This window comes from Carassius carassius, chromosome 5 (assembly GCF_963082965.1).
Source record: "Carassius carassius chromosome 5, fCarCar2.1, whole genome shotgun sequence".
Classification (NCBI taxonomy): domain Eukaryota; kingdom Metazoa; phylum Chordata; class Actinopteri; order Cypriniformes; family Cyprinidae; genus Carassius; species Carassius carassius.
In genome coordinates this window covers 39,848,389-39,862,839 of record NC_081759.1, presented here as the reverse complement: position 1 = coordinate 39,862,839, position 14,451 = coordinate 39,848,389, and the positions used below count along the sequence as shown (strand labels likewise).

Below are 14,451 nucleotides of genomic sequence, written 5' to 3'. Positions count from 1 at the left end.
TTTTCATCCGCAGCCCTATCTGAACCAATAGTCTGGTCCGTAGATAAACAATCCGCCCCCTCCCACTTGTCACCAAATCTGTCGGGGCCCAAGAAGTCTAGAGTGATCGAGAATGGATTTGGATTAAGAAGTGAGTTCGTCCCCCATTTCTTTTTAAAGAGGTTGTTTGGTTAACCCCGAAACAGCTGCTGTCCCACTCGCCCTACCGCCCCGTTTCTCCCCCCTTTCACGTTCCCTTTTCTCTCATTCTCTTGCTGCTTGCATCTTAATCCTGTTTTGAAGTCCTAAGTGCTAGGCAAATCCATTGAGTGCTGCGTATAATGGCTTTTAAGGGAGCGTGTTTAGATGTGGTCCAGCCCCATGGCTTATGAACCACAGATGGTGTAATGGATTTTTTCTCCTCTAGCTGCAGCACTAAATCCAGAGTATTGTTCCTCATTATCATTTAAATAAGTCTCCCTTTCAACTCTGAATGTGGCAATGTGAGTGAACCAGGGCATTGTAAGGCTAACTCTACAAATTTTTTGGCCTTCCAGTGTGCCTTGCACCCACTCGCTCTTCTCCGTACGTTACGCCTCGTCGCTTTTCTGTGTGTGAGGGAGAGGGGGTTTCTGGAAAAGTATTTGGATCCTGCAGTGCTGTCTTTCCGGGTTTTCTCAGGAACACCTCTCTAATTTTTACAGTGGGAGTTTGTACTGAGTGTGAGCGAGAACAGAGGAACTGATGAGGGTTAAACCCCTGTAGCAGGTGTGTGTGTGTGTGTGTGTGTGTGTGTGTGTGAGACTGAATTCTGTGCAAGGACAAAATTGGTCTTGCAGAAAAGTCACCCCCTGAGACAGAGGCAGAAATTGCCAATCGCACAGAGGAAAGAGGCAAAAGAGGGGGGAAATGAAGGGAGAGAGAGCATGAGATTGGTATTCAGGCCTAGTCTGTGGTTCTGAGATGTGGATGTGGAAGTTGCCGTCTAGTCTGGAGATGTCTGTAACATTAAGGTTGAGAATCAGCAGTGACCTGGTAGTACAGTAACGTATCAGTGAACTCACATTGATGCATTTTGCAGATGCTTGCAGATGAAATTGAAGTTTAGTGTTTGTGAGATATAACATGCATTTAGAAAATAGACAGAATTTAAATTTCGTGTTGAATTTAAAATGCAGGTCCACGTCTAGAGAATTCCCTGCTTTGTAAATACCCAAATTAGTTTAGGCTTTACTCTGGCCAAGAACTGCCATGTTGACAGGAAGGCGGCCTGACCAACATGTAAAGTGACCAAAAACAAAATGTTTATTTTTGTTAATGCAAAGTATTGGGCAGGCAAATCTAAAGTCAGTGATACCACAGTAGTAAGCCAGTGTATAAAAAAGTGGAAACTCATTCAAATAAAAGCACAGCAGTCTCCGATAAAGCTTCTGAAATCATAAAAGAAATGTATGCGGTCAGAATTTCTGCACATTATTTCATTATTTTGTGGACACAACTGCAAACTTTGTGGTTCGGAAAATCTTGTTAAAATATGGAACATTTTAATATAGGGACGAATTCTTACTATTATAGTTGCTTATTAGCCTGCCTATTATTAACATTTTTGCTGTTCATTAGTTCTTATAAAGCACATATTCTGCATGAGCATATTCTAGATCCAATACCTGAATTACAACTACCTTACTAACTATTAATAAGCAGCAAATTAGGAGTTTATTGAGGCAATAGTTGTAGTTAATTGTTTGCAAGAATTGGACCACCAATAAAGTGTGACCAAAAATATATTGAATGTCTTTCAGAGAATGAATGCTGAAACATATAGGCCTGGTTTCACATTCATGGCTTGGATTAAGCCAGGATTCGCTTTGGTTAAATTAGGACATTAAAGTAGTTTTTTTTTATGATGCTGAATGAAATTCATGCTGTAGACAAGTGTGATTTGTTGGAGTCTGAAACTAGCTTTAGCACTCGGTGTAACTTCTAGTTGTTGTTGCTGACAGTTTTCAAAGCCCCTATATGAATATGAATCTGACAAGGAATCTGTCACGGCAAAATAAAATACTTTCGTTCCCCCTCATTTACCATAAACTGACAAGAGCTGATGCAACAGCATGGAAAATGGATGCAAACGCTGGGTGACTTGGTTTCTGATCTGAAATGTCATTTCCTTTATGATGACAATCTATGACACAGTTCTGGAAAATGATGTAACCTGCTATATAAGAATCATTTGACTATGTATTACTAAGTTAATGCTGGAATTTTTCATTGAATGCACAGTAAACAACAGAACGGCTTCAGATTTTGAAGCATGTTAGCATAAAATGTTATTAGAGGCTAAGGATATTAATGCTCACATGGTTTAGATGGTTTGTTCTGGTATTAATCTTCATATTAATGGTGATGAAATTATATGACTTTTTAAAGAAAAATGTGCCATTACCAGGTGAAAGAAATGAGACCCAAGCCATCTATGGACCAGATTTAAGCAACTACCCAGAACATTATAGAAAGCTGCTATATTGCAATGCTCCTCAGAAGACCTGCAGACTCCTGCTGAAAGCTCAATTTAAGATAAACCCAAATTCTCGCTGAAGAGAAAAGGCCTTGTGCTACCAGACGGACAGGGCTTGAGTCATATGAGTCATGTGTTCAGCAGGTCTTGAAGAGAGAGAGAGAGCAAGAGAGAGAAAGGGAGAAAGGAATCAGGAATGTCATTAGGCAAACGATAGGAATGAAGGGTGGGAAAAAGGTTAATGTGAATATTGGTATTAAAGTGCTAGAGCTTCATCATGTCTCTGTCATCTCATAGTATCCCTCAAAGGTCAACGTTGTTCTCTCTCTCTTTGTCTCTCTCTCTCTTTCTCTCCCCCAGAGCTCCACTAACTCTCTGTCAGGACGAGGGTACTCGGTAAGTGACATTTTCACGCTCTGCGGCTTTACGGCAGAAATACAGTATCCTCTCCTCCCGTTTATGGCCCCGGCAGCGGACATTTTAATTATGTTAAACAGTGAAATGGTGGAAAGATTATATTAGGGACATCACTCTTGGGTGACTGACTGATTAAATGGTGAAAGGTGTCCCGTTGCACCTTGGGTAAATGAGCCTTTCTTTATATTTACGACCATTTTATTTCCAGCGCTCTGGTCGTTTCAAGTGTCACTGGCGATGTCTTCTTCTACGGTCTGCTGTGGTCATCGGTTAGAGCTTGTTTGAATCGGTTAGAGATTTGGATTTGGTTTTGTTTGGATGAGACTTGAAACTAATCTTATGCTCAATTTTGGTTTCGCTGTGTTGCCGCAAGATGTGCCGAAGTGAGCATTAGCCTTAACTTGATGTCCTGTTGAGTTGGTTTTCTTTTTTTTCTCATTTTAAGAAAGTTTGATGTGTTGAACTGTTGCAAAGTTGTTGCTAATGGTTCACAAAAAAAAAAAAAAAAATATATATATATATATATATATATATATATATAAATATAAATAGAATAATAATAATAGTAATATTTAATTTTACTGGTCTAATTATTAGAGGAATCATTATTTTTTTATATTATTAGTTTTTAATATTAGTATTTAATAATATAATATAAATATAAATAATAACAATAAAATAACAATAATAACAATGAAAACATTTAATTAGGTAACAAATATTAGTAAATTTAAAACATTCAAATGAAATATTTGGTGTTTTTAAAGTAAGTCACTGCATATTCACCCTTAAAATATTAATAAATGTGTTTTTATGTATGAAAATATAGACCACTTTTATATTTCAGAAGGGGGTCCCAATAAAAAGAAGCTCTTGGTTTAGAGAGTTTATTTTGAATATAATTAGAGTAGATTAACTCTAACTCCTGTTGTTGTTGTTGTTTTTTTTCCATTAGAACCATATGATGCATTCATGAGATTTTCATGTTTCATAATGATTGTATTATGTGTAGAAATGTTCACTGGTTTTCATTCCTTGTTCCATTCTCTGCTGTGCTCTTCTATGGATGATTTTATGGAGGAAAATAAGCTTTGGAAATTGCAGGGATTCATTGTATTATTGATTTACTGCTCTGCTTACTCTAAAGATAATCGTATTATCTTTGAATGTATTCCCTGTACTTCTTTATTCGAAAGTGCAGTATACAGTTTACACTGAAACTGACAGAAAAAAATTGTGTTGTATACCCTTGTGAAATATTCAAAAGCAGCAGTGCATTTTATATGCTAAATTTCCGCAGACTTGTCAAGCAACATGTCAAAGGATCGCTGTTTGTGCAAGACAGAAAGCTCACTGTTCATCAGATGCTCAAATCTTTGTTTGTTTGGGGGTTAGGGTCTCTCACACACACACACACACAGAGATGCTGACATTACCTGTCTCCTAAGAATGTCAGCTAACGACTGCCACTATGAGCCGCTAGGTTATTTATGTCATATGTTTTGTCAGCATGAAGAGACAAGAGTTTAAAGGTTTCAGGACTCATTCTGTCATGCAGTCAGTACTCAACCTCTTTTATTGTTTGGCCATTTGCAAATAAAAAGAAATAATTTTTATTTGCAAATGGCCAAACAATAAAAGTTTTCTTCTAAGAGTTTTCTTTATTTTCATGACTATGAAAATTGTCGAGTCACACTGAAGGCATCAAGGGCTATTTGAGCAAGAAGGAGAGTGATGGGGTGCTGCGCCAGATGACCTGGCCTCCACAGTCACCGGACCTGAACCCAATCCAGATGGTTTAGGGGTGAGCTGGACCGCAGACAGAAGGCAAAAGGGCCAACAAGTGCTAAGCATCTCTCGGGGAACTCCTTCAAGACTGTTGGAAGACCATTTCAGGTGACTACCTCTTGAAGCTCATCAAGAGAATGCCAAGAGTGTGCAAAGCAGTAATCAAAGCAAAAGGTGGCTACTTTGAAGAACCTACAATATGACATATTTTCAGCTGTTTCACACTTTTTTGTTATGTATATAATTCCATATATAATTCCACATGTGTTAATTCATAGTTTTGATGCCTTCAGTGTGAATCTACAATTTACATAGTCATGAAAATAAAGAAAACTCTTTGAATGAGAAGGTGTGTCCAAACTTTTGGTCTGTACTGTATATAATAATTAATTTTTTCGAAGGAAGTCTGTTATTCTCAGTTAGACTGCATTTGTTTGATCAGAAAACACACACATGGATGCATAGTAATATTGTAAAATATTTTTAAAATGATTAATTCCTGTGATTAATTTTCAGAATCGTTATTCCAGTCTTCAGTGTCATGTGATCCTTCAAAAAATAATTCAAATATGTATTGTCTATATTGATATTAGCTAAATTGTTTTTTTTAAAAGCAAAAAAGTGCACTTTGGCACTTTGTTAAAAAGTGGAAACTCTGAGTTTCTGCACATATTTTCATTATTTTATGGACACAATATTAGCTAAATAGTTTTTTGATCTACTATTGTAAGTTTGCTATAAATTATGAAATAGATGTTATTAGAGTTTTCACACCATGGTTAATTGTGGCCAAAAGAATTCACAATATCGATATATCACGATATCTGTAGAATCAGCTAAACAAATTTTTACTTTATTGAGTTTTTCTTTTTACCCAATGAACATAAGGATACTGATAAACACAGGGTACGTGCATTTTCACTCGTTCTTCTTCAGGTCACAGCTGACCTGAGACCAGAGATGCAACATTTTACAAAAATCAAGAATCTATTTCAGAATCCCATGTAATAAAAGATGTAGTGCTATGCAGGCTATATAAAACATAAGTGGCTGATTAGATGGCAATGCTGACCTAAAATGCATAAAATATTACTGTTTTTAGACATAGTTTTTGATGTAAAGAGTGAAGAAAATACTATGCAGAACTTATTGAAACAACAAGTTCTTTATTTACCCTTGTAAGTGTGCTTTGAAAGTTGTGCGAAGGCGGCTGTGTGTCAGACCGAACGAAACGTGAAAAGTGAAGTATAGCCGGGTCTTAAGTGATTGGCGATGCGACCAACTTAACTTTTTACAGAGTTTAATGTAAATATATGAACACAGGAAACCACTGTTAACAGGCGAATGTAACATTTCCCATTCCATGACTAGTAAAATAATGGCAGCTTACAGTTTGTTTAATATTAATGTATATCGTCACAAAATTAACATGATGTCGATATTTCATGGTTTGAATATCACGGTTGTCATCAATACCGGTATATCACGACAGCCCCGTAAATAAGCATGACCGTATATCCATGAAGATCTTTACCAGAGTAAAACTGTTAGTTATTCTTGTCATGATTTATGTCCTCTCGACAGCAAGAGACACTTGTCATGTTGTTTTTTCCCCCCTTCTCAGTGAAAAATAGAGCATGTTATACTCATGTCTCCTCATGGCGATGTTCCGACATGGCAATGAAAAGAAAGCCTCTCTGTAAAAGGCCTGTAGCGGTCGTAAGCCTCGACTGTCATATCAGTTTAGGCTGAGAAAACATGACCAAAGAGCCACGAACCTTGTCCTCCTCTTTACACGATGTTGTGAGTGAGATAAAAGAGAGAAAACCGAGAGGGAAGTGCAGAAAGTCAAGAATAAGGAAGGATGTAGCAGGGTGTTTCACTTTGACACTAGTTCCATCAAATCTGGTTATGTGTAGCCGGGCCCTTTGGCCCTTCACACTGTGTATGTGTGCTCATGAGATTAACAAAGCACTAAGAGCTCCAGGCACAAGTTTCTGTGCGTTTGTGTCTATGTTCTTGTTTATGTGCATGAGTCTGTTATCTTCCAGAATTCAAGGCACAGTGTTACGGTCTGGGGCCACTCCGACACTTCACGTTGTGTTCCTAATCATCTGCTAGGAGTGAAAGCGCTAAAGGCTAATGCCCAGAGAGAGAGAGAGAGAGATGTCAGGAGGGATGATGGAGGGAGATGAAGGCTTCCGGCTGGATAAGTGGGCCGCCAGCTAGAAAGTTTTTAGCTCGGCCCCCAGTGGCAGCGGCTTATTCAAGCCTAGTTTTGACTCTAAATTCAGTTTAGATGAACCACACTGAATCCATTGATAGATGAATACATGTGACCACATGTTCCATGGGTCTTTGTTGCTATTGCAAAATGTAACCAAATTACCTCCCAGCTCTTTATTTATTTGTTTTTCAGGATTCTGAAAAATAAACAGTTTAAATTTAAATTGTGGCATTCGTGTCATGTTTCAGAATGATTGCATTTATGAGTTGAATGCACATGATTTCTAATTACCTTTGGGAAACTTCGGGTTTTCATTATGCCGGGCTGAGTCAGTTACAGACTTATGGTGCAAACAAATAGTTTTTGATTATTGTAAGTTGTAATTCTGAACGTGGACTGTAGCATTTAGTTTGCATGCATTTTGTGTACTGCTGATGAAGAAATGGGTTATTATTTTTGTTCTACTAATTTAACTAGATGTGTGAGCTGATCTGTGTGTATCCATACTACATTTCCCATCATTTTCTGTAGCAGCATAAAAATAATGAAATGTAAAAAATTATGCATTATTTAGACACCTAACTTGCATGTTTGCTCATCATTTATATGATGTAATGCTAAAACGTGGTATTTTTCAGTCAATAAAATAATAATAATTTGCTTTCCATTTGTGCATTTTTTTATTTAATATAAATTCACTATTCAGATTTTTTTCTCAGGATTTTGAGATATAAGCTCATAGTTGCAAGTTACTGTATAAAGTTATAGTTGTGAGAAATGATCTTGCAGTTCTGATTTTTTTTTTCTTTCAATTGCAATTCTGGAAAAAAAGTCAAAAGTTTGAGATAAAAAGACACAATTATCTTTATACTTTTTTATTAAGTGGTGTAAACTGACTTCCATTTGTTATTTGTATTTTATCACGCTGCCAAGGGGGTCTGAGACCACCTCTTAAATTTGGTAAAAACACTAATGCTTGGCTTCAAGTGACTTATTTCTTTATTTTACGATCTCTTTCAATCTGAAAATGTATGTGTGCCACTGTTCACACAAGATTAGAGCCAGTGTCATTCTTGTGTCTTGCACAAAACGACTGCAAATGTTGTTGGTACTTAACCATGACATATAAAATTGTGTGCTTAGGGAGCACCTGCATGATTCTCATATATCAAGGGTGCTTCAAAGGACTCTTGACACGGATATGAACCAAAATGACAAATAAAGATGGCCCCCATCTTCTTGTCATGGATCAAACGCCTCCATTCTGTAACATACACCCACTGATCACAGCACCTGCGGCTATTACACCACCCACATGGAGAACGTGGGGAGCAGTGCAACCTCGGGCAAAATAGCCTCTGTTACACACCATTTATTGGTGAGAAAGTGCTTTCTGGTTTCTTATGTGGAATAGACTGATTCTATCAGCATTAAATATTCTTTTAGATGTGTTTGGACTGATTAGAGAGGGGTTAAGGTGTTTTGAATCTGAGGAATACAGAATCATAGTCTTGAATTTGTTACATACAGACCTGATGGAGAGAGGTCATGTTTTAATTTGACCATGATTGTAAATTGTTGAACATTTAGATGTGTTCATTTACACTATGCATGTGCTATGCTTTATTTATTTAGTTTGTTTGTTTACATTTTTAATTGATGTAGCACACCTGGGCCTCATTTATCAATCTTACATAGAAACGAGCGCAGATCCGTGCCCATAAATCAACTAACGACAGAGTTCACGCGTGATTCATGAAACATTCGTATACCGCCAATCTCGTCGTACAAATCATTGCAAAAATGAAGTAGTAAACTCATGAAAGAGATACTGATCTTACTCCAAAAGTGCCTGTTAACTTTGTAGTTGCAAACAATTAGGCTACATTAATTTATGTAATTTAAATGTATATTAAATACTGGCTTAAAAAATACTGGCTTATCTAGTTCCCCTCACTCTACAACAAATATTTTACATTTAACAGTATTCAGAACAGAACAAGAATGAAAAATAAGCAGTTATAAAAGTATATATAAAACTATAAAGTAAAACACAAGTTAGGCTATAGTGGCATTTATTATAAACAGCATACAAATGTCAAGCAAAACTGAAACGGCATTGGGCACATGAGCCTGTCTCATACCACAAGAATCCAAATGTTTCCATTTTTCCATATTTGTAATTTGACTATTCATTATGTAGCCAAAACATGGCTTTATACTTCACTCATGCTCTGATATCCGTGTAAAATCCTTCACATGCCGCAAATGTTTGTTTGGGCACTGCACGCTGATTTTAGAGTGGACCTTTTAAAATAAACAATCCAACTTTTGTTTGGTTGACTACATTTTAGTTTAATGATTGATGGCTGAAATGTCAGCCAACGGTAGAACTGATGTTATATGTGTGAGCCGATGGAATAAATCAAATAAAGATATAAAGAAAAGAAATAAAATGCATTAAGAGTGTCACACAAACGAGCGTAGCATACTTGTTTTTTTTTACCCTTTTGTTAATCTTTTAATTATATTATAGCCTATTTCATATTTTGTGTGATCCTATTTATTTGATTCCTTTTGTAGACTTAATTTCAGTTTATCTTCTTTCACAGAAGCAGTGCATGATGTGATGAATGAACAGTCTAATCTTACTGGTTAACATTCGACTAATGAGCTTAGTTTGGCAGTCAGGAAAAGTAAAATGAACAAAACGCTGTCATTCTACAATTCGCCACCATATTTACTATGCTGCGCGCAAATTCAGGTAGCGCAAAAACTTTCGTACACGAGCTGAGACCAGACGTGAGATTTGATCATAGTCAACGCTCACATTCGTATTGATAAAATCCGAGTTTTGCGCTTTAACAACTGTACGTACAAGTTTCTGCTGTACAGTATGCTTGTTTCATAAATAAATCAAATAAAAAAATCCGTTTTTTTAGGCGAACACCCAGTTGAGATTGATGTGAGTGCTCTTGCCTGCTCTTTTTCGTAAATAAAACCCAATGTTTTTAAAACGCTTCTTACAGTCAAGCAGTTTTCTTTTTATGTTCCTAATAGAATACTCTTAAAAATAAAAGCCAATTTAAATTAATTTGTAATTTACGATCATTTCACTTTAAACAGATTTAGCTTTAGGATGCAGACATTTCAAGCAATGTCAATGTTTGCATTGTCAAATTTCAAAATTTTATCTTTTACCATATGAATGATGAATTTTTATTGAAAATACTTTCTGGCTTTGGATACATGACCTTTTACATCAACCACGAAAGAATGAAAGTATCTGGTTGCATTTTCCCCTTAAAAAAATGTACGAAATGTATGATGTATTTTATAATAATAATGTATTATTATTATTATACCTAACTATGTTATTATTTGAATCTAGGATGTTTTTAATCATATTTCACCTGTGAAAAAGTTATGGAGCAAAACACAAAATCCTTATATATGCTTATATGAATGCTTTTGTTCACCTTTAACTTCTTAAAGTTAAAAAAACATTTATATTTTTGCATCAGGCTTTTTTTTAGCATAATGCTTTTTTAAGATAGCATTTTTCACCTGTAAGAACAAATATATGCAGGCCTGCAATCATTTAAAAAATATATATAATTTGGGAGGGGTTGTGAGCAACTGGTTTGGAGATATTTTCTTAGTGTCAGTGCGCTGTTGCATTTGAACAAGAAGCGCTGGGGTTAGATGCTCTGACAATATCCTATACTTTGTGTGTGTGTTTGTCCGAGGGGTGTGTTTCTGGGTGAAAGCCATATTTGTTTATCGCTGTGTGCGACCCACTGAACAGCCCGGTCCTGTTTCTTCCCTCTCACCGGGGAAACCTGGCTGTTGCTGCTAGCAACAGATAAAAAGTGCTGTTAACCTCAGCAGGGTTTCAACACATCAGTCACACAGGGAGATAAAGGTAGAAGCTTCGAGGCCTCTCTCTCTCACACACACATACACACACAAAGAGGCTTTTGGGCCCTTCATGGGAGACGAGATGAAACACACACTTGCATAGTCCAGTAGCTAAACATAAAGACGGTTCTGAGACGCAGCGACTCAATGGAAACTAAAATATTTTTCACAGACCGCACAACATAGCGTTAAAGCAGCAGCAAAGGCTTTTCTCTTTGAATAGTGATGAATGGTAACTTCATTTTCACCTCGGATTGCTTTTCTTTTTCACTAGAGATGGACCCTCTTTTCTGTCTTGCACTGGTTGCTGTCGGCTTAAAGTGAGAGAATGGAAAGGAAATGTTAGCGTAGTTCAGATGTTGGGAATTAGCTGCTAATTGCTTTTCCTGTTTAAGCTTTTTGCTCTTAATGCTGTTTAGTCTTTAATTATTCATGGCTGCGTGGTCCGGTATGCTTTCTGAATTAAGCTCTACAAATGAAAATATGCCTGCAATGATTGTCCCAAGGCCTGACTTATTATGCAGCTCGCAGATGTTAGTTAATACATATTCAAAAGCTTGTTTCTTCAGCCTGGTTCAAAACAACTTTCCATTATGACATTATGAATTAAGATATTATTTAGAGGGAATGTCGAAAATGTCTTTTTAGGTTTTTTGTTTTTAAATTAAAACCCACTCTGTCTTCAAGTCTCGACAGACTTCATAAGAGATGTGACCCTCTTCACCTTTCTTTCATACTATTAATATTGTCTGTTGTCTTTCATTCTTTAATTTTTCATGGTGCCTGCCAAGGCTAGCATGGCTATTATTATTATTATAGCTTGTATTATAGTGATTTTTTTCAAACTCCTACATTTACAGTATATTTTGGCTGCTGCTTTTATTCAAAGTGACTTCAAGTGCATTCAAGGTTCGCATTTATCTGTCTGTGTTTTCCTTGGGGATCGACCTTATGAACTTGGTGTTGCTTGCACAGTGCTCTACCAGTTCAGATTTCTGGCAGATAATAAAATGGGTGGAAAAGCATATTATCCTTACATTAGAGGAGGAATCTGAACCATTTAGAGGTAAAAGTATGTTTTCGACCCCAGTCACTCCCACCTAGACTCTCAACTAATCCAGAGACCCTCCTATAAAAAGAGCTAGATGTATCAGTATTGGATTATTGGTGGTTAAAAATGTCTACAAATTCTGAAACATTTCTTATGATTGTCAATGTTAAATAGAATTGTTCTGCTTTGTTTTTGTGGAATCTGTCATACGGTCTTAGAATTTTTAAAATAGCCTTCTGAAAGATGCATTGCTATTAGTGGTCCACCGATATATCGCCAAGGCCGATATATCGGCTGACATTTGTCCTTTTATTAAATATATTTATTAAATATCGCCATCGGCCGTTAAGTTCAGTTCCAAGTAAGTTAAGTTCTGATGTGTTTGATGCAGAAGTTTTATTTTAACGGCACACCAGACTTTTATTTTGAGAACGGCAGCACCTGAGTGCACTCAGTGCTCACACACGCTCTCTCTTGTTCGTCCTCGTCATTAACAGTTCTGTCTAATATGGATAGAAGTCTGTCTAATAATCAGATAGAACGGTTAAACAAAGGAATTAATGTATACAGGAAGTATTAAAATGATTGCTTTTATATTAGGCCTATTAGTAATAGAAAGGTAAACATTATAATACTTTCTCGTTTGCCTTCAGCATTAAGCAAATATGCATTTATATAATTTAAACAAAGTCATTCTTTGAATGACTTATGAACATTTAATTTCACAAACCTTGAATCCAGCTGTGAGATCTTGTGAAGTGTGTATCCAGCATGATCACGTGTTCTCCGCATTATGGTCAGTCCGTGTGAATTGAATGCTTTAAACTTTAAACTCCTGATTTCAAATTATCCTGCACTTTTTAAAAGGAGTGTTACCCTGGCTTTATTTGTGAAGTGACATTCAGCCAAGTATGGTGACCCATACTCAGAATTTGTGCTCTGCATTTAACCCATCCGAAATGCGCACACACACAGAGCAGTGAACACACACACACACACTGTGAGCACACACCCGGAGCAGTGGGCAGCCATTTATGCTGCGGCGCCCGGGGAGCAGTTGGGGGTTCGATGCCTTGCTCAAGGGCACCTAAGTCATGGTATTGAAGGTGGAGAGAGAACTGTACATGCACTCCCCCCACCCACAATTCCTGCCGGCCCGAGACTCGAACTCACAACCTTTCGATTGGGAGTCCGACTCTCTAACCATTAGGCCACGACTTCCCACATTTGAAAAATGTGTTTCCCAGTGCACACAAACTTATCAGAATACTGAGTGCCCTGTTGATTAGTGTTTACTTCCTTGTTATTATATATTTTATTAAATATTTGTTTGTGAAAAATACCTTTTTATCTAAAGTAGAAGTATGTTTATTTTACACATTGTTTAATCTATTCTCAAATGATTTCAGTTTTCTTATATTAATAATAACAATTCTAAAAAATCATATCTGCTATTGGCCTCCCTGCTTTCCCAGACATTGGCATCCGCATCAGCTGTCAAAAAACACATATCGGTCGACCACTAATTGCTATCATGCTCCGTGCTTCATGGTGTAGTAATGATGTCTTCTGACTGTCATTTTGTAATTTAAAATGGCCTGTCTTTTGTTTGCAGTCATCTTTGTGTCAGTAGCATAATTGGCCACTTTAACAATATTCATTAAACCAAAGCAGTTTTAATAGTTTTTTTTATTGCCTGCTGTTTGTTCGTCAGTCTCTGCCCTCTCACATTCCAACAATAGCGACGACTCTTGTGTCTTTGTAGCTCTGTGTAAATAGTGACAAATGTAAATTGCTGTGCTATGTTATATGTGCTGTTGCTCAATCAGGTCTTAATTACATGTTGCCTTTGCCTCAAAAAGCATTTAACAGAGACTTGAATGCCTTAATGAGGAGCGTAATGAACACTCAGGATGTTTGGTTGTTGGCCTGCATAGCATCAGCTTTTTTATAGACTGTTATAAAATACCATTTGCATCAGCAAATTACAATGGCTCGATATCATTATCCAAAGACGACCTGATCATAAATTAAGCCTCCAATTACAAACATCTACCTGGTGGGAGAGAAAATGTGCAGTGTGGTTTTTATTCATTCTGAGAGAGAGATGAGGGATGCCAAGCACCTTTGTAGATTATTCTCGGTGGAGGCATTTATTCACTTGATTGTTTGGCTGCTCGCTCGGTCTCCTGACTGAAATGGGAAGCTACATTAAAAGCTCATTAAGGTCTGTGCGGCGCAGCGAGACTGAGGGATTCTCCGCTTGTCCACTCTGCTCCAGTGCTGGACTTCCTTTTTTGCAGATAGAGATGATGTTGGTAGATTATGGAAAGCGGTTATCTACCAACTAGATTAGCATAGTTATCAGGACAGCCACAGAAGTTTTGATGTTCTCTTGTGTAGGGAAGTATAGGGTACTGTGTGCTCACAATTGATTGGTTGATTCCATATTAAATGTATGTTATCATGTCTATAACTGAGGATGATGCAAAATGCATCTCGATGCACAGCCAATGATATGATACATTAAGATGCATATGAAGCAGCTAC

The 14,451-nt window shown here is 37.0% G+C and overlaps 1 protein-coding gene across 11 annotated transcripts in view; it reads left to right on the top strand.

The window, feature by feature from the left end:
- Positions 1 to 14,451, top strand: part of LOC132141605 (autism susceptibility gene 2 protein homolog) — a 261,214-nt gene that overhangs the window by 82,167 nt on the left and 164,596 nt on the right. For 10 of the 11 annotated variants that reach the window (XM_059551283.1, XM_059551282.1, XM_059551288.1 and 7 more), the window contains exon 4: positions 2,858 to 2,893. The exons of the other annotated variant lie outside the window; for it this stretch is intronic. In XM_059551283.1, coding sequence (XP_059407266.1) covers positions 2,858 to 2,893 — 36 coding nt within the window. The remainder of the gene's footprint in view (positions 1 to 2,857; positions 2,894 to 14,451) is intronic. 11 annotated transcript variants of the gene reach the window in all.